This window comes from Podarcis cretensis (genome assembly GCF_951804945.1).
Source record: "Podarcis cretensis genome assembly, chromosome: 1".
NCBI lineage: Eukaryota > Metazoa > Chordata > Lepidosauria > Squamata > Lacertidae > Podarcis > Podarcis cretensis.
The window spans coordinates 3,862,493-3,882,870 of NC_137170.1; the positions used below are offsets into that span (position 1 = coordinate 3,862,493).

Consider the following 20,378-nt stretch of genomic DNA (forward strand, 5'->3'; position numbering starts at 1 on the left):
AGAGACATCACCTTGCCAACAAAGGTCCGTATAGTTCAAGCTCTGGTTTTCCCAGTAGTGATGCATGGAAGTGAGAGCTGGACCATCAAGAAGGCTGATCGCCGAAGGACTGATGCTTTTGAATTCTGGTGCTGGAGGAGACTCTTGAGAGTCCCATGGACTGCAAGAAGATCAAACCTCTCCATTCTGAAGGAAATCAGCCCTGAGTGCTCACTGGAAGGACAGATCCTGAATCTTTGGCCACCTCATGAGAAGAGAAGACTCCCTGGAAAAGACCCTGATGTTGGGAAAGATGGAGGGCCCAAGGAGAAGGGGACGACAGAGGACCAGGTGGTTGGACAGTGTTCTCAAAGATACCAGCATGAGTTTGATCAAACTGTGGGAGGCAGTGGAAGACAGGAGTGCCTGGCGTGCTATGGTCCAGGGGGTCACGAAGAGTCGGACACCTGGATCAGGCCCCTGGGCTATCTAGTCCAGCATCCTGTTCTCAGAGTGGCTGGCCAGATGTCTCAATGGGACACCGGCAAGCAGGACCTGAGCACAAAAAGCAAGACTGTCCTGTTCTCCTGTCCTGAATACCTTCTGCAACTGGTATTCACAAGCATTGCTGCCTCCAAGTCTGCAGGCAGAGCACAGCCACCGTGGCTGAAAGCCATGCATGGTCTTCTCCAACCTGAATGCGTCCAATCCTCTGAAAGCCATCCAGGCTGGCGGCCATCGCTGCCTCAAGACACAAGGCAAGGCCAATCAGGGCTGTTTCACGGGGTGGTCTTGCTGAGCACGGGGAGGGGATTCCAGGAGAGACCTCCCCACATGCTGAGTAAGAAGTCCATTAAATGGTGGGAAGGAGTCCAGAGACATGTCTTGGAGACAGCTGGTCTTTGGCAATGCCAGGAAGTGTCTGCCAAGGCAATGCCCAATTGTCGCCTCTTGATTTTTCAATGCCAGCACAGAGGCCTGGCTTCTGGATTGCAGCTGTAACCCTGGCTAGAGAACTCTGTCTGCAGCCTCCACCGCAAGCCTCCAAGGTCAGAGGGTCATGGCAACAGACGGGCTGCCCCCCTCAACTCCCACCAGCCTCCAGCCAATGAGGGACACTGATCACACACTCTGAACACTCAGGAGCTGCACAGAAGGCCCAAACATGCTTTCAGGAGGAACATTCCCGCCATAACAATGGCTGGTTCTCACCAGGGAAAGCCTCCCAGGCATTTGAGGAATGTCATTATGGGCTTTCTTTCCAACATCTTCCTGTCTTGTGTCTTGCAGACTCTGAGCCTGTGGGGTTGCATGCAATCTACCGCAGGGATTTGGGGCCTCCAGGCTTCTTTACCTGGCCCCCAAGACTCTCTCCAGGCTACACATTCTCACCGGCCACAGCTTGGCACCCTCCTTGAGGATTTTTGCCTGGCTAGAATGCATCCTTGAACTCTGACAAAACTTCTGGTGGAGGACAAAGAGGGAATTCCCATGTGTTTCCCTGCCTGCTTTGGTACCTGGCCCCACCCACTGCTGGCATTTAGACCCTGGAAGGTTGCCCAGAAGGGAATGTGGCCCCCGGGTTGAAAAGGGACCCCCACCTCCGAGTTAACATACACTTTTACACAGTTAACATACTCCGAGTTTGCATGCACTTTGGAGACAAGAAACGATGGCGAAGACGGTCTCTGCTCACCTACAGATTCAATGCAGAAATCAAAGCTTAGTTCGGAGGCCAGCTTCTTGCTCGACTTCAGTTTCCCATGCAGATTCACAATTTTCACAAATCCTTAAAAGGGAGAAACGAGGGCCAAATTGGAGTTGCTGGGTCAGCTCAGAGGCTGCCCCAACAAATATAGGGAAGCAGGAAGAGCCAGGGTCCACGGCAGCAGCCACTCAGCCCACAATACATGCAATGGCTGCTGCGGGAGAACCACAGCGACAGAGGGCAAAATCACCACCACCATCATAATAACACAGGAATGTTAATAAACTACCGTATTTTTTGTCCCATAGGACGCACCTACTTATTTTGGGGGGGGGGGGGAATAAAGGAAATTTCCCCCCCTTTATTTCCCCCCCAAAACCAGGTTGGGGAACAGTGGGATGGCGGCGCTGCGCCTCCCCGCTGTCCCCCGAGCTTGTGGGGCTGGCCGATGTCTGTCCGGTGCGTGGGGCGCTCTGCTTCAGGGCGCCCCGCCCGCCAGGCGGCAGGCTGCTATCCTCAGGGTGGGGAGCCCTGCGGGAAACTCCTGCAGGGCTCCCCACGCTGCGGATGTCTGTCCGGCATACGGGGCGCTCTACTTCCCCCCGGGCGCGCAAGGCTTGCAGACACCTGCGCGAAGCACGGGGCGTCCTCCGGAGGGTGCCCCGTGCTCCGCGCTGCAGGCTGCCGCCCGCAAGCCTTGCGGATAGCTTCCTGGAGCCTGGAGAGCGAGAGGTGTTGGTGCGCACCGACGCCTCTCGCTCTCCAGGCTTCAGCGAAAGCCTGCATTCGCCCCATAGGACGCACACACATTTCCCCTTCATTTTTGGAGGGGGAAAAGTGCGTCCTATAGGGCGAAAAATACGCTATGTGATAACAAATGTTGGAAGTGTAAAGAAGCTGAAGGAACATTCTTTCACCTCTGGTGGACTTGCCCTAGAGTGAAGGCTTTCTGGGAAATGATATATAATGAGCTGAAAAAGGTATTTAAGTATACCTTCCCTAAGAAACCAGAGGCCTTTCTTTTAGGCATTGTCGGCCAGAGTGTGCAAAAGAAAGATCGAACTTTTTTTATGTATGCTACAACAGCAGCAAGGATACTCATCGCTAAATGCTGGAAAACTCAAGACTTGCCCACACTGGAAGAATGGCAGATGCAACTGATGGACTATATGGAATTGGCGGAAATGACGGGCAGAATCCGAAACCTGGGAGAAGAACTGGTGGAGGAGGATTGGAACAAATTTAAGGATTATTTACAAAAATATTGTAAATTGTATGAATGTTAAGAAAGATGTAAGATTAGTAACAACATGGCTTCAACAAATCAAACATAAAAAACATAAATTTAAGCGTAATTGGAAGAAAAGATAAATTTTGGTTAAACAGTATTGTATAATTAAGTACTTTATAAGTGTGATTTTAAATTCCGAAATTTGAGAATTAATTTGGGGAAATTTTATCATATGAATGGAACTAATTTAATAATTTGCTAGCAAAATTTATAAGTCTAGAATGCAGGAGCAAGAGCTGTGAGGAAGTCCAAGGAGGTGCATGAAACATGGATATTTGAAAATACTATGTTATTACCTATGTCTTTGATAGTTTTAAAAAATGCTTAATAAATATTTATAAAAAAAAGAAAAGAAAAATACGCTATGTGTTTTGAGGAACTGATCTATGTAGGGTTTTAATGTGTAATTAATGTGTAATTACTGATGCTTAAATGCTGCTTTCAGGCTGCCTTATTCTAAAACAGCCTTTCTCTTTTTTTTTCTTTCAAAGATTTTATTGATTTTCCAAAAATTTAAAACAAACAAACAAACACACATATATCCTATTTGTAATTAAACCAATCTTTGTAACATTATTAAGTGACTTCCTCAAATCCCCTTGGTTGAATTTCATTATATATCATTTTAACAGTTTTCCAAAATCCAATTTCTCAAAAAATTAACTTGATCACTTAACATCTTTCATTCTTTCTCAATTAGCTTTAAACATCTTAAATCCTATCCTTACATATTTAAATCCTAAGCCTATGTAATATTTGCAAGCTTTCCCAATTATCTTAACATATTTAGCTAAATAGTCTTTAAATTTCATCCATTCTTCCTGATACTCCTCCTCCTTCAGGTCGCGGACTCTTCCAGTCAGGTTGGCCAGCTCCGAAAAAATCCATCATCTTTGTCTGCCATAAAACAGCCTTTCTCAACCTGTGGGTCCCCAGATGTTGTTGAACTACAACTGCCATCACATCACCCCTAGCTAGCTTATTATTATGTTTTATTGTGTTTATTCTGTTTTTGTCCCCTCTTTTCTATTGCTTTCTGCCTCAGAGCTCAAAAAAGAAAAGGGGGGGGGAGCAAGCTCTAACTCCTGCTACTTACTGTCCAAGCAGACAAGAACTGTGTCCCTCTCCAGCTGGGTGACGTGGATGGCATCAAGCTGTTGGCAACCTTGATGGAGGGGAGAAGAAGAGAGCAACCATTTTCATCCAGCCCACCGATGCAACTCTTCCTCAAACCCCTGAATCTTCTCTCTCTGCTCTCGCCATCATTTTTCCACCTTCGCCGCATCAAGCAGTTGGTCCCTTACCTTTCCCGCCCCGACCTGGCCACAGTGATCCATGCGATGGTCACCTACAGGCTTGACTACTGTAATTTGCTCTACGCGGGGCTGCCCTTGAAGCTGTCCCAGAAACTCCAGCGGGTGCAGAATGCTGCAGCGAGGCTCCTCACGGGGTCTCTGCCATGGGAGCATATTCACCCAGTGCTTTTCAAGCTGCACTGGCTCCCGGTGGAGTACAGGGTCAGATTTAAGGTGCTGGTTTTGACCTTTAAAGCCCTTCATGGCCTAGGACCCTCGTACCTACGGGACCGCCTCTCCTGGTATGCCTCGCGGAGGACCTTAAGGTCCACAAATAACAACACCCTAGAGGTCCCTAAGGAAGTCAGATTAGCCTCAACCAGAGCAGGGCCTTCTCAACACTGGCTCTGGCCTGGTGGAATGCTCTGCATCTTGAGACCAGGGGCCTGCGGGATCTGATCTCTTTTTGTGGGGCCTGTAAGACAGAGTTGTTCCACCTGGCTTTTGGCTCAGAATCAGTTTGATTCCCTCCCCCTCTTTCTTTTTCCTTTCTCCTCCTATGAAGAGATTGCTCCCTAATTGTTTTAATGTTGTATCTTAATTCTTTTAAATTGTATTTTAATCAACTTGTTTTTATTATTGGTTGTTAGCCGCCCTGAGCTTTCTTGGATGGGGAGGGTGGGGTATAAATTTATTATTATTATCCACGCTATAATGCCACCTCTTCTGCTGCCCTCCCCCCCAAAAGAGCCTTCCAGGTGACAGAACCTTCCTCTGAGAAGAACCTGGCCCCTCCAACCTCTTGCACTTCCCCACTTTCGCTGTGAGTAACTCATACTGTCTCTTATAGTAAACTGAACTCAGGTCTGCCGGAGCCTCACCTGCACCAGTTTCTGTAAACCACGAAGAAGCAGAGTTCAGGTTAATTGTCTCAAACTGGACGACCTGGTTTGGTTCAACTCCCTTGCTGATCGCCACGCACACCATGGGGTACTCCTGCTCTGGGATCACCAGCATTTCGAAGACGTTCAGGGGGGTCGGCAGCGGGAAATCAAAGTGCTGGAAGGGGCAGGGGGAAAGAAACAACAAGGCCACCAAAAAGAAAGGAAAGATGAGACTGAACAGCAACCGGCCTGTTCTGAGAGCTGGCTTCTTACTGAGTGGACATCTAAAGTATTTTCAACATTTAGATCTCACTCTGTAAACAATGACAAGCCTCAACAGCATTTTTTTTAAAAAAGTACCGTATTTTTCTGTGTATAAGACGATAGGTAAAGGGACCCCTGACCATTTGGTCCAGTCGTGACCGACTCTGGGGTTGCAGCGCTCATCTCGCTTTATTGGCCGAGGGAGCCAGCATACAGCTTCCGGGTCATGTGGCCAGCAGGACTAAGCCGCTTCTGCAAACCAGAGCAGTGCACGGAAACTCCGTTTACCTTCCTGCTGGAGTGGTACCTATATATCTACTTGCACTTTGACGTGCTTTTGAACTGCTAGGTTGGCAGGAGCAGGGACCGAGCAACGGGAGCTCACCCCGTCGTGGGGATTCGAACCGCCGACCTTCTGATCAGCAAGTCCTAGGCTCCGTGGTTTAACCCACAGCGCCACCCGCGTCCCTGTATAGGACGATGCTTTATGCTATAAAAAAAAAATTAGGCAAAAATTGGGTGTCATCTTATACATGGATAGTGAATGCAGAGGCGGGTCGTGCGATTAATGGCAGCAGCAAGCAGGAGATTGACAGCAGTGATTGGGAGGGTGATTGGTGGCTGTGGCAAGTGAGCGGGTGGGCAGTTGGTGGCAGCGAGCGGGCAGACAATAGGCGGCTGCAGCAAGGTGTGCGATCGGCAGTAGCGGGCAGGCGGGTGAGCGATTGGCAGAAGTGACCTCCTCCACCCTCCAAAAAAAGCTAAACTACTTAATTTCTTAATTTTGGGTTTAAAAAAATAGGGGTCATCTTATACATTGGGGGCATGTTATACACAGATAAATATGGTAAATTAAGATCACTATAGAGTCAGAATTGCAGAGTTGGGAGGAAGCCAAAGGGTCCAGAGTTTCCTAAACTTGGGTCTCCAGACTACAATTCCCATCATCCCTGACCACTGGTCCTGCTAGCTAGGGATGATGGAAGTTGTCATCCCAAAACTGCTGGAGACCCAAGTTTGGGAAACCCTGATCTAGTCCAACCCCCCCCCTTGCAATGCAAATGAACAAAAGCAACGTCAACATAAAAATATACAGGTATAGAAGACTCCGGATCACTTGCAAAAGGCTCTCCTGAAAAGGAGCCCTTCATCTGCTACTCTAAATGGAGTTGGAGACAGTGTGATGATGAGCTGCAGGGAGGGCCTTGGTATCCCACAGCACAGGGGTCAATGGTGAAGGGGTCCTCATTGTCCCTCAAGTCTTGGCTGCCCCTTCAAAACGGTCTATTAGGGCTCTGATGAGAAGCATCAACACCCTGAACCAAGCACAGAAGTTAACTGACGGCAGATGCGACTCCCACTCCAGATCTGAAACGGCTTAACGTCTTGCACGGAAACCTTTAGGTTCCACCCTCAGCGGACACATTCCCATGAAACACCACCACGAAGTCGCGCAAAAACGGCCTCACGCACCTTTATTAACATGAACTTCTGCATTGGTTCATACCACTGAAGCAAAACGATCCCCAGCTGCAACGCTCCACAGAGGTATTTGTGGCCTGTATAGGGATTTCTCACTGCAGAGGAAGAAAACAAAAGCAGAGGAACAACCCCAAAGGGTTAGGACTGAGTCAGTTCCAGGAGAGGGAGAGCTGGGAGCAGAACTCACTTGGCTGGCTCTGCTTTGACAGGCCAGCTCCATCACACTGACCCCCCACCCCAATCTTCTGCATACTACTTGGTAGCAAAACACATATATGTTGCTTTGGGTTCCGGGATGGAAGGAAGGTGGACATAAGCAGGTAACAAACTTTGGAGGGAGGGAGGGAGGAGCAGATGCCCCGGCCGAGAAGGTCCAAGCAGGTCCACAAAACTGGGAGAGGGTAGTCTCCAGAAGCTCAAGCGGAAGACTTACCTATACAGCATTTATGGCACCCTTTTGTATCCGGGATCTTTGTCGTTAAGGCAAATTTCCTGAAATGAGAGTTAAGTGTTAATGGTTTGTTGGTTTAACTAGGACTATCTCTTATGTCACTTTTGTATTCAGCCCGCTGAATATGAACGGGAACGTAGATGGAGCAAAACCAATGTGACTGTTGCCCAAGCTTGCAAAATGGGCCCAAAATAGACCCTCCATGGATAGAGGCAGTCTACCTCTGCCTAGCAGCCGGGGGAAGAATACAAGAGGGAAGTGGGTAGTCTTTGTGTTCCCTTGGAGGACCTACCAAAAGCATGGACCCTGAGCCAGCAGGGCTCTCCTGATGTAACCCCCCTTCCCCCACAAATCAGACCTCCAGTGTTTTATCTGACTTCCTATCTACAAGGATAAGAAGAGTCTGGGCTGCTGGATCAGGCCTTAGGCCTATTGAGTCCAGTCTCCGGCTACCCAGAGTGGCCAACCATATGCCTCTGGAGATGAGCACAATGGCCTTCTTCCTCTGTTCTTCCCCAGCACCTGGTGTCTAGCAATATACTTGCCTCTTGACAGCGGAGGTAGAACACAGTTATCATGGGAAGCGATGATTGATAGCCCTCATTACAGTCTAATCCCCTTCTCACTTTCTCCACCCCATGCAAGATTTCATATCCTGTTCTTTATCAAGGCATTTTGCATTTTGTATCACGGCATCCCTGCAAGTTGGTGGCCATCTAAGAAATGAGGTTTCTTTGGATAAGCTGCCACTTACCTCTGAAGGTAAGTGAAGGTTGTTGGAAGAAGATTTTTTCATGTCCAGGCAGGCTCATGGGGTAAGAAGAGGCCCAAACCACAATGCTGGGCACTTGGGGACGGATTCAACTGAATACTTGCGCTAGTGGGAGCCAGTGCAACAACTCCTGCTAGTGTAGCAGGGCTTACCCACATCGCTGCAAATTGCCTGGGGTGCGTGTGGCTTTCTGGAAAATGCCCAGGACAGCACAGAGGGGGAGGAAAGGAGTGACCACTCCATCAGGGAAGCCGAAACCCTTGTGCTGATGGAACAACTCTTAGAGTGCAATACTGAGTTCTGCCCCATGTTTTCCTGTTTCTTGAAACTGCAGTTTTTCTTGACTTTTAAAAATGATTTACTTCATAGAGAAAAACACGCACACACCTAACAATTCCAAGAGCTGACAATCTGTGTTATCTAAATAAAATAAAAAACAAGGGAAGGCGCACTTACTGCCAGGGCAGTGAACGTGGGGCTCTCCAAACACTGATGCACTACAACTCCCATCATCCTTGACTGGCTGGGACTGATGGGAGTTGTAGTCCTATTATGTCAGCTAGCCCTGAAACTGGGTTCAAGAGTGCTAGCTTACCTGGGCAATATTCTGTCGGGGAACCGATGGGTCTGAATATGAGCAGCAAGGCCTGTTTTTTTGGCTTGTTCAAACAAAGCTATTAGGTTATGAGAGTAGAGCTGGAATGTTCTCCCTGCAACAGAAACATGGCCTGTCTCAAAACTCTGGCATATTATAACAATAATGCAAATACTGAATAAAAAAAAAGAATACAGAGTGGGAAAAGGTTACCTTCTAAAAAGGACAGCCCCAAAACATCCAGAGAGGTCCAAGCAAATTGCAGAGAGCAAAAGAGAAAGAAACAAATTAAAAATGACTTCCGTGGCATTACCGTAAGCCAAGCTAAATTCAGCACACCAAAGGGAAGATTTCCTAAGAGAATATCCTATTCCCCTGCAAACCCCCATTTAAGCTTTGCGGTGCATTTCTTTAGCAGCTGACATACCTGAGAGCGACATTAAGGTATTGTTGATCACATAGAGCCAGGTGCATCTCCGTGGAAACAGCTAGAAAAAGGAGCAGAAGAGATTCCCATGGGTGAAAAACTGGGGAGGCGTTAAAGGAAGCATGGAAGGCAGTTTCTGGCAACTCAGGTTAAATTTTGCTGGTCCCTTCCAGCATAAAATCATATTTATGTTAACTCAGAAGTTAGGTCCTGCTGTGATGAATGGGGTGTATACCCAGATAAGTATTCATTGGGTCATGAGGTTACTATTAAGCTTTCAAGAGTTACACTCGGTTTTAATCTGTTTTATTTTCAAATATACATAGCTTATATAACCTCTCTCTATCCCTCACACTTCCTGGCTGACTCACAGACCACAGAAATTTACAGTCAGAAGGAGACACTTGGAGGCCAGAGTCCACCTCAGAGGAGGCTCCCTATTGCAGGATGCAACCTCAGCCTCTCTTACGGAGGGCTGCCTGACCTCTCTTTAAATGCCTCCAGTACGGGTGGACCTCGTCACCTCCTGAGATGACACTGAATAACTAAAGACAATGAGAACCAACACATCGGAAGCAAATATATTGAAAAACAGCAGAAACAATAAAAGCAGGGCAGCAGCACAGAATAAAAACTCTTTCAGGCAGTATCTTAAAAGGATGGCTTGGGGAAATTAAATGAGTACAGGTGAAACTCGAAAAATTAGAATATCATGGAAAAGTTCATTTATTTCAGTAATTCAGCTTAAAAGGTGAAACTAGTATATCACCAATAGTCAGCATGGATTTCTGAAAAGTAAGTCATGTCAGACGAACCTGATCTCATTTTTTGACAGAATTACAAGCCTGGTAGATGAAGGGAACGCAGTGGATGTAGCCTACCTTGATTTCAGCAAGGCATTTGACAAGGTGCCCCATGATATTCTTGTAAAGAAGCTGGTAAAATGCGGTCTTGACTATGCTACCACTCTGTGGATTTGTAACTGGCTGACTGACCGAACCCAAAGGGTGCTCATCAATGGTTCCTCTTCATCCTGGAGAAGAGTGACTAGTGGGGTGCCACAGGGTTCTGTCTTGGGCCCGGTCTTATTCAACATCTTTATCAACGACTTGGATGATGGACTCAAGGGCATCCTGATCAAATTTGCAGATGACACCAAACTGGGAGGGGTGGCTAACACCCCAGAGGACAGGATCACACTTCAAAACGACCTTGACAGATTAGAGAACTGGGCCAAAACAAACAAGATGAATTTTAACAGGGAGAAATGTAAAGTATTGCACTTGGGCAAAAAAAAATGAGAGGCACAAATACAAGATGGGTGACACCTAGCTTGAGAGCAGTACATGTGAAAAGGATCTAGGAGTCTTGGTTAAAAACAAACTTGACATGAGCCAACAGTGTGACGCGGCAGCTAAAAAAGCCAATGCAATTCTGGGCTGCATCAATAGGAGTATAGCATCTAGATCAAGGGAAGTAATAGTGCCACTGTATTCTGCTCTGGTCAGACCTCACCTGGAGTACTGTGTCCAGTTCTGGGCACCACAGTTCAAGAAGGAAACTGAGAACCTGGAACGTGTCCAGAGGAGGGCAACCAAAATGGTCAAAGGCCTGGAAACGATGCCTTATGAGGAACGGCTAAGGGAGCTGGGCATGTTTAGCCTGGAGAAGAGGAGGTTAAGGGGTGATATGATAGCCATGTTCAAATATATAAAAGGATGTCACATAGAGGAGGGAGAAAGGTTGTTTTCTGCTGCTCCAGAGAAGCGGACACGGAGCAATGGATCCAAACTACAAGAAAGAAGATTCCACCTAAACATTAGGAAGAACTTCCTGACAGTAAGAGCTGTTTGACAATGGAATTTGTTGCCAAGGAGTGTGGTGGAGTCCCCTTCTTTGGAGGTCTTTAAGCAGAGGCTTGACAACCATATATCAGGAGTGCTCTGATGGTGTTTCCTGCTTGGCAGGGGGTTGGACTCGATGGCCCTTGTGGTCTCTTCCAACTCTATGATTCTATGATTCTATATGAGATAGACTCATGACATGCAAAGCGAGATATGTCAAGCCTTTATTACTGCCTCAATGCGGCGTGGCATGGATGCTATCAGCAGTAACTGATGCAAAAGGGGCCCAAACGAAGCACTGAGTACATATGCATGCTTCTACTTCTCAGAGGTCCAATATTGCTCTATTAGCAATCCTTGTTTTGCTGATTTCATTTAATATTCTAATTTTCTGAGACTGTTAATTTGGGGTTTTCATCACCTGTATGCCATGATCATCACAATGATAACAAATCAAAGCTTGACATATCTCGCTTTGCATGTCATGAGTCTATCTCATATATTAGTTTCACCTTTTAAGTTGATTTACTGAAATAAAGGAACTTTTCCACGATATTCTAATTTTTCGAGTTTCACCTGTAAAACAAAAGCCGAACTCGTGTTTTAGAGACTTCAGCTCCCATCAGCATGGCATGGTGATGGCTGCAGCTGTGGTTCATCTGAAGGGCAACAGGCTGGGGGAAGGCTGATCTTAAGTCATGCAGATACTAGCTAGGGAAATTGGGGAACCTGAGAAGCTCCGATGGCTGGTTTCACATTTTTCTCAGTTTGAGGAGCCTGTGTCTCTCCAGGTATTGCTGGCCTCCAACTCCCATCTGCCCCAAGCAGTGTGGCTAAGACCCAGGGGTGATGGGAGTTGGAGTCCAGCAGCACCTGGAGGCCACAGGTTTTCCACTGCTGTCTTAAGATGATGGCACTTAGAGCATGGAAGATTAGAGAGCCCTTTGCTCCACCCACAATGGCCACCCAGCCCTCCTGCCCTGGAGGAGGCGCACCTAGTCCCCCATCCCGAAAGGGAGCTTTGCCCATCTCCCTGGCCTCGGCCTCCCAGAAGGATCCTGCTGGCCCTGAGCAGTTCTCCCCTACCTGTTCCATGGTGGCTTCGTGGAGCTCGTTGAGGTTCAGAGTGTAGATGCCTTCTTCTGTGCCAAAGATGATATACTGATCTAGAACATGGCAGAGGAGAAACTGGCTTAGCCTCTTCGGAAACGCAACTGGGATGGGGTGTGAATTCCTCCCCAGCTCAAAAACGGAAAGTCACCCTCACCTTTTGTGTCTGGGTGTATCCAGGATGTGGCGCAGTTGATCTTCAAAGGGCAGCCGTCAAACACTTTGGAGAAGCAGGCTCCCATCTGGAACAGCAAAAAGAGGGGGGGGGAAACCACGGGGTGTCTTCATTGGCGTAAATGCAACACACAAGTTTCTAGTTCCTCTGACCATAAGAAAACACAAAGAAACAAAGCAGATGAGGGGGCAATTGCCAATGGATGTCTCAGAGGCCAGAGAAATTACCGGTTGTGCCGGGATGGGACTTTCAATGATGATGATGATGATGATGATAATAATTATTATTATTTATACCCCGCCCATCTGGCTGGGTTTCCTCAGCCACTCTGGGTGACTTCCAACAAAAGATTAAAATACAATAATCTATTAAACATTAAAAGCTTCCCTAGAGAGGGTTGCCTTCAGATGTCTTCTAAAAGTTTGGTAGTTATTTTTCTCTTTGACATCTGGTGGGAGGGCGTTCCACAGGGCGGGTGCCACCACCGAGAAGGCCCTCTGCCTGGTTCCCTGTAACTTGGCTTCTCACAGCGAGGGAAATGCCAGAAGGCCCTTGGCACTGGACCTCAGTGTCTGGGCAGAACGATGGGGGTGGAGACGCTCCTTCAGGTATACTGGACCAAGGCCGTTTAGGGCTTTCAAGGTCAGCACCAACACTTTGAATTGTGCTCAGAAACATACTGGGAGCCAGTGTAGGTCTTTCAAGACCGGTGTTATATGGTCTCGGCTGCCACTCCAAGTCACCAGTCTAGCTGCCGCATTCTAGATTAATTGCCGTTTCCGGGTCACCTTCAAAGGTAGCCCCACGTAGAGCGCATTGCAGTAGTCCAAGCGGGAGATAACTAGAGCATGCACCACTCTGGCGAGACAGTCTGCAGGCAGGTAGGGTCTCAGCCTGCGTACCAGATGGAGCTGATAAACAGCTGCCCTGGACATAGAATTGATTGACCTGCGCCTCCATGGACAGCTGTAAGTCCAGAATGACTCCCAGGCTGCGCAACTGGTCCTTCAGGGGAACAGTTACCCCACTCAGGACCAGGGAGTCCTCCACAATCGCCCGCCTCCTGTCCCCCCAAAACAGTACTTCTGTCTTGTCAGGATTTAACCTCAATCTGTTAGCCCCCTGCCTTTGAGCCAGGCTCCCACAAGGATCTTCGCTTTTGATCATTTTCTCCTGCAAATTGGATTATTAAGCAGAGGCAGCAACACCGTAAAACCCTGGGGAGCCCAACTGGCACCCCTCTCCTGTTCAAGATTGGAGAAAGGGGGCTGCCCTACATCAACACCACTGTAACGTGAGGGCTCCTGGCCGGTGACAGCATGCACACCCCGCCTCTGGAAAGCCAGCTCACATGCAAGCATGAACAGGAAGCAATGGAGTCCCAGGGGGCTGAAACAGAGGAGGGCGCAGGCAAGGGGGCACCCCTGCAGAGACCCCAGTATATGCCCCAGTATGCCAGGCGCTGCTGCTGACCCTGGGCACAGATGCTTTTGCAAACCCTGATCTCCATTAGAAGAAACAGAGATGGGAGCCTGGCTCAAAGGCAGGGAGCTAACGTTGAGGAGATGCAGAGTGAGAATTTGTCTCTGTCCGGGCCCTTTCTCTCGGGGCTAAGCAAAGCTAGAATCGGCACAACATGCAGAGCAGTTTCAAGACGTGCCGTTTCAGCTCCTCGTACTTGATCAAAAAGCTTTCTTACCAGCACCTTGGGAGTCGGTGGGAGGCCATTGATTGCTGGCTTCTGTGGATAGGGGGGAAAAAAAAGAGTATCACAAACCACCTTTGGAAGGCAAACACTGGGAGGAACACCTTAAAGGGATGGGGGTGAAATTCAAATCCAAGCTGACATATTATGCGGTTGCTTCGCAAAAGGGGTGTGCAACTTTCTGTTGTCAAGCCTGGATCAGGCCACCCTGTTATCTGTACATTAACCACCCTGAGACCTGCAGGTACAGGGCAGTATACAAATTTTAATACTAATAATAATACTAATAATACTAATAATAATACATTCTGGTACACATGACCACTCCTGGTACAGGATCATCATCAACATTACTAGGTAAAGGTAAAGGTAAAGGTACCCCTGCCCGTACGGGCCAGTCTTGACAGACTCTGGGGTTGTGCGCCCATCTCACTTAAGAGGCCAGGGGTCAGCGCTGTCCGGAGACACTTCCGGGTCACGTGGCCAGCGTGACATCGCTGCTCTGGCCAGAGCCAGAGCCAGAGCCAGAGCTGCACACGGAAACGCCGTTTACCTTCCCGCTGGTAAGCGGTCCCTATTTATCTACTTGCACCCGGAGGTGCTTTCGAACTGCTAGGTTGGCAGGCGCTGGGACCGAGCAGCGGGAGCGCACCCCGCCGCAGGGATTCGAACCGCCGACCTTTCGATCGGCAAGCCCTAGGCGCTGAGGCTTTAACCCACAGCGCCACCTGCGTCCCATCAACATTACTACTATTAATTAAATTCCCAAAGCCCTGAATAAGAGCAGTTCTTGGGTACAGATTGATGGAGGCAGGCAATAAGGAGCAGCCACAAGGAGGCCACGCAAGGGAGCCGAGTGCAAAGCCACCCACCAGATATTCCCGCTTGTCCTTCTTCCGTGGCAGCTGTGGCACGTAGCCCAAGCCGTCAGCGTTCTCCTCCGCAAGCTTTGGCACAGTGTCCCCGTTGCCTAAAGAAGCAAAAAATTAAGTTGCTGCTTCGCTCATATTGTTTTTAGACTACAGATGCCTTTATATACTTGCTAATGGTATAATATGACATGCTATACTGGTGATGTTTAGTCTATTTTTTACTTGCTGGCTTGTTAGCAGCTTTAAAGCACTACACGGCCTCGGTCCAGTATACCTGAAGGAGCGTCTCCGCCCCCATCGTTCTGCCCGGACGCTGAGGTCCAGCTCTGAGGGCCTTCTGGCGGTTCCCTCATTGCGAGAAGTGAGGTTACAGGGAACCAGACACAGGGCTGGAACACCCTCCCGTCAGACGTCAAAGAAATAAACAACTATCTGATGTTTAGAAGACATCTGAAGGCAGCCCTGTTTAGCGAAGTTTTTACTATTTAATGCTGTATTGTTTTTAACACTCGATTGGGAACCGCCCAGAGTGGCTGGGGAAACCCAGCCAGATGGGCGGGGTATAAATAATAAATTATATTATTATTATTATTATTATTATTATTATTATTATTTTATAGTAATTGTTTTATTATTATTTTATAGTAATTGTTTTATTATTATTTTATAGTAATTATAGTAATTGTTTTACTGGTAATTTGTTAATAACATTATATTCTTTACGCTGTAGATGTGATGTTCCATTACATTACTGTTATTTATTGTTCGTAAGCTGCTATGGAATTCATTTGAATGGAAAGCAGCAGAGAAATACTATAAATCAGTAAATCAAATCGAGTCTTTAACGTATGTGACGATGCGGTATGATCTCCTTTTGTATCTTCTCACTTGCTTTTCTTATCAAAATGTCTACGTGATTTATTCTGCTATTGTTGTTTTATTGTTACACACATACCGTATTTACCCAAATTCACCTTTTTGGGACAAATTATGATGCAAAAATCAAGGTGCGCATTAGATTCGATGGCACATCTACATTCACTGGCAAATCCTTTTTTGGGTTTCAAGGTTCTGATAATTGAGGTGAGTATTAGGTCTGATGACGCATTAGACTTGAGTAAATACGGTACATGCATTGCCTAAAATGTGTAAAAACTAATAAATACATTGAAAAATACGATACAGTAATCAGCTCATCGTTAATTTGCAGCCAGATATTAATAAATAATAATAATAATAATAATAATAATAATAATAATAATAATAATTATACCCTGCACATCTGCCTGGGCTTCCTCAACCACTCTGGGCGGCCTCCAACCGAATATCAAAATCACAATACAGCATCAAACATTTAAAACTTCCCTAAACAGGGCCACCTTCAGTTGTCTTTTAAAAGTAAAATAGTTGCCTTGACATCTGGTGGGAGGGCGTTCCACAGGGCGGGTGCCACCACCAAGAAGGCCCTCTGCCTGGTTCCCTGTAGCTTTGCTTCTCACAATGAGGGAACCACCAGAAGGCCCTGAGAGCTGGACCTCAGCGTCCGGGCTGAACGATGGGGGTGGAGACGCTCCTTCAGGTATACAGGACCGAGGCCGTTTAGGGCTTTAAAGGTCAGTTCATGGGCTTTTAAAAAACTGGGGCAGGATGGAATGGTGGGGAGAGTGTAGAATGTAGATTGGGGAGGCAAAGGTGCAAAATCCAGCTTCTGGCCTGGGGCGCCTTGCTATTGGCCAGGGCCTCAAGACGTCAATCTATGCTACATGGTGACATTCCGGTCTGTTTCGACTGCAGACCGTATTTTTTAAATCACAGCACACTTCACCAATTTGGCACCCTTCAGATGATTCAGATGATTTAAGAAGTCTGCTAAGAAAACTTCTGACTTAAAAGCAGAAACGAAAACGCCAGCTCCTTCTACACTCTGGTGCAGCTGTACTGTGCACACCCAACCAAAAGAATGAACCACGGTCGAACGAAGGGAAATGAGACGTTTGCAGATCAGTGGCATGGGGCAGCAAGCACTGCTCCCCCCACAGGGGAAAAAACCAAAAACTTCCTCTCCCCTAGATTGTTCTCAGTACAGCTGCATGGGAGCACAAAGGAGCCGACTCTTAATTTGGCACCCTCACCTTCGGAAACTGCCAGCGGAGGTTGCCTCTAACCTTTCCCCCCGCAGTCCTAGGTATCTCGTGGGGCGGCTCCGATGGCCGGGGTGCTCAGAGGCTTAGTGCATTCTGCACCCAGCTCAGGTGGCCATCCCGGGATGAGGATACTCACCCAAGTCGCTGTACCTGGTGGTGAGCAAACCAGGACTGCTGACGCTGCTGGTCATCCCAATTGGGGAGGGTTCTGTCTGAGGCCCGCACACCGGGATGCTCTGTCTCCGGTGAGACGGTGGGGCTTGGCCGTGAGAGTCGGGGCAATACTTGATCGTCTGGGACTTCTCATCATCGACGAGGCCTTCCTCTTGGTAGATACTGAGCCTGGGCTACAGCAAGAAGACACAGAAAGTGAAACAGATTGATTGATTTCAGAACATTGATTGTTAAATCAACCAACCAACCAACCACAAAAAAGAGAAAGCACAAAAATATATCAGTAAAACAAATTAAAAGTAATATATATTTTTCTTTTTCTTTCATTCTTTCATTTATATTTTAAACCTTGATTTACATTTTAAATAATAAATAAATAAGAATAAAAATGTGCACCAAAGGAATAATTTTAAAACGACAATAGACCAAAAACAGTTTTAAGCTCGCCACCAGCTTTCTAAACACCAGGGTAGGCTTCTCTACACATGGATGTTTTCAGCAGGCGTTGAACAGGGTACGGTATCAAGAGGCAGGGAGTTCCACAGTGCAGGCGCCACCACACAAAAAGATCCGAGTTCTTAGAAATGCAGAATGTCTGTTACGTTAACAGCACCGGTTCTGCCAATGGAGCCTGCTGTTGAGTATGGCGATGGCAGCTGCTTTGCAATCTGATGTACTAGCGCTCCCCTTCCTCAATAGCTTGCCTGGAGGAAATGCCACATTTAGCAAAATTTGGCCTCTCCTCCTGCCCCCTGCTGCTGCCCTCTTTTGCCCCATGTTCTTCCCAAATGATCTGCCCCCTCTCTTTGCTAACCGGTTCAGTACACTCCACGAAGACACTTTCAGCATTCCAGCCCGGAGGCACACGTCATGTGGCTGCGGCATTTACTCACCTTCGGAGGTAATGGAGGGGGCCCTCCCCTTTTCAGCGTTGATCTAAAAAGAAACAAGAAGAATAGCCAACGAAAATGGTATTCCTTCCCACCTGGCTTTGATGTGCACGTAGGCTTTCAAAAGGAAGGTTAGCTGGCTGACAAGGCTATCATTTCATTTTTCCAAAACCAAAGCCTCTGGTTGCAGAAAGTCACTTTTAAAAGGAGGGGTGTTAGTGAGGACAGCGGAAAACCAGCAGGATAAAACACACGGTGGAAGACAACCCTTCTCGGTGGGGTTTTCCCTCTCCTCCCGTCAGTATCTGTCACATACCAGAAAATGCTTCACTTCTGCAGGGCCCTGAAAATGTGAGCAGCCTCTGAAATCCCTCTGGGGTTTCTCAGATGAACACCTTGACTGCCCAACAAGGCTCTCTCTCTGTGTTGGTAGCTATCTCTACATCTTCTGGAAGCGAACTGCAGAGTTTAACTATGTGCAGCGTGAAGGACTCTTCTGTTGTCGTCTGCCCTGAAACTTCCAAAATCCAGCTTCAATGGGGAAGATGTGCTTGACTTATAGAGGTTGCATGATCTTAGTTTTTCTTTGGCACAGGAAGCCCTACAGACACCTGGGACTAAGGTACGGTGACGAGATCAGGACTGTGACTGTCTGTCCCACCCCTCTTCCCTCTCCCCCTGCCAAATCTGAATATGGCCACCCCCACAAACCCTGCGATCTGTAAACTCGCACAATTCTGATCTCTTCACCACATGTGGTTTGAAAACTCTGCACAGGACAGAACTGCAGTTAGCATAATGCAAAGTTTCGGGGCGTTGTTGTTGTTTTTTAAGCACAGAGAAAGCACATCCTCTAATTACTCCAGCCTTGCCATTCTTCGATTTTTCAGAATTATTCTGCCAGATGGCAATTAAAAAGAAAAGCCATCGGAAGGAGAACATATTTTTGGTGGGACAATGTGTTAATAGCTTTGCAGATGGCGTCATGGAATTTTGCTAAGCCAGCTACACTTTTTGAAAGGATTGCACATGGAAACCGAATGAGCACCGCACCGGCATTGCATTGCAGGTGGGAAGTGAGAGAAGCCCGAGAAGCTTCCTGCCCAGAGCCAAAAATTCTGTGCATCACATTCTCCGGAACCCTCTTCCCTCAGAAGTGAAGCAAATCCAAACATTGTTATATTTTCGATGTTTACTTAAAGCGCTCCTTTTCTCCCTAGGCCTTCCCAAATCAGTACATTTTACTTCTACGGATTTTTTAAAAATGGCGTTTGGTTTTTATGCTGTTTTATGGTCTGCATTGTGTTTTATTGCTCTACAGCAGAGGGTTGGAATGGATTGAGCCTTGGAGTCCCTCTACAATTCGATGATTCTAACTGCTATAAACATCTCAGGTACTCTCTGAATGCAGAACAGTTTAGAAAGGCTGGGCTGAAACAAAAGACAGGGTTTCCCAGCCCACTCAGCAGAAGCACCAGCCCCTTTAGGGTCTCCAAGGGTGACTGAGACATTGTTAAAGAAAGCCAACTCTGTTAGGTAGCAGAGAGAGAGAGAGAGAGAGAGAGAGAGAGAGAGAGGAAAGTCAAACGTCAAGAAAGAAATCACTCACTCCTCAGCATCTTCGTGGCCGTCGCCAAATTTGGTAAGAAGCCCCCTAGATAAAACGTTGATAAAATTATTTTATTTTATTAAAAAAAAATTAGACTGGGGTAGTAGGGCTGAAGAGCACCTGTGGCTTATGCTCCAGGATTGTGATCTGTAGAGCGGCTACGTGGGGAAAATCAAACTCAGGAGGAGACCCCAGAAGCTTCTGAAATTCTGTACAAAACCATCAGCACTGATGACAAAGGGCTTCTTCGCATACCTGAAGTCCTGGGTGGCACTTTGCTGGCTTAAGACCGTGTGACAACCGCTCTCTAATACTGCCTGACTTTCTTTAGCCTGACTGAGCCGTGGTTTCTCAAACTCAGGTCCCTGGCTGTTGTTGGACTACAACTCCTATCATCCCTGACCGCTGGGCCCTGCTAGCTAGGGATGATGGGAGTTGTAGTCCAGCAACAGCCAGGAAACACGGATTTAAAGAATGAAAATGCTACTGTAATCCATAGCTGCATCTGTCAAGGCTGGATGTCTTGAAGTGGAGGACCTTATGCATTATATCCTGCGCTGCCCCTTATATAATGAAGCAAGAGAACGGTTTTTAGCACCTATAACGACAAGGTCCCCTAGCCAGAAGGCCCCTGACATGATTTTATATCTCCTCGCAGACATAGATAAGTATGTGACCTGGCGCGTAGCACTCTTTGCAACTGCCGC

The 20,378-nt window shown here is 47.4% G+C and overlaps 1 protein-coding gene across 3 annotated transcripts in view; it reads right to left on the bottom strand.

Moving 5' to 3' along the window:
* Positions 1-20,378, bottom strand: part of MAP4K5 (mitogen-activated protein kinase kinase kinase kinase 5) — a 98,614-nt gene that overhangs the window by 5,774 nt on the left and 72,462 nt on the right. For 2 of the 3 annotated variants that reach the window (XR_013841828.1, XM_079988100.1), the window contains exons 17-30: positions 19,672-19,716; positions 18,066-18,108; positions 17,135-17,345; positions 14,855-14,952; positions 13,977-14,018; positions 12,260-12,344; positions 12,079-12,158; positions 9,149-9,209; positions 8,722-8,836; positions 7,337-7,395; positions 6,895-6,998; positions 5,155-5,332; positions 4,075-4,143; positions 1,676-1,768 (exon numbers count right to left, since the gene is read on the bottom strand). Coding sequence is in view for 2 of the 3 variants with exons in the window: in XM_079988100.1 (XP_079844226.1) it covers positions 1,676-1,768; positions 4,075-4,143; positions 5,155-5,332; positions 6,895-6,998; positions 7,337-7,395; positions 8,722-8,836; positions 9,149-9,209; positions 12,079-12,158; positions 12,260-12,344; positions 13,977-14,018; positions 14,855-14,952; positions 17,135-17,345; positions 18,066-18,108; positions 19,672-19,716 (1,283 nt within the window). In the remaining variant the exon portion in view is untranslated. The remainder of the gene's footprint in view (positions 1-1,675; positions 1,769-4,074; positions 4,144-5,154; positions 5,333-6,894; positions 6,999-7,336; positions 7,396-8,721; positions 8,837-9,148; positions 9,210-12,078; positions 12,159-12,259; positions 12,345-13,976; positions 14,019-14,854; positions 14,953-17,134; positions 17,346-18,065; positions 18,109-19,671; positions 19,717-20,378) is intronic. The other variant, XM_079988101.1, reaches the window with a different exon arrangement.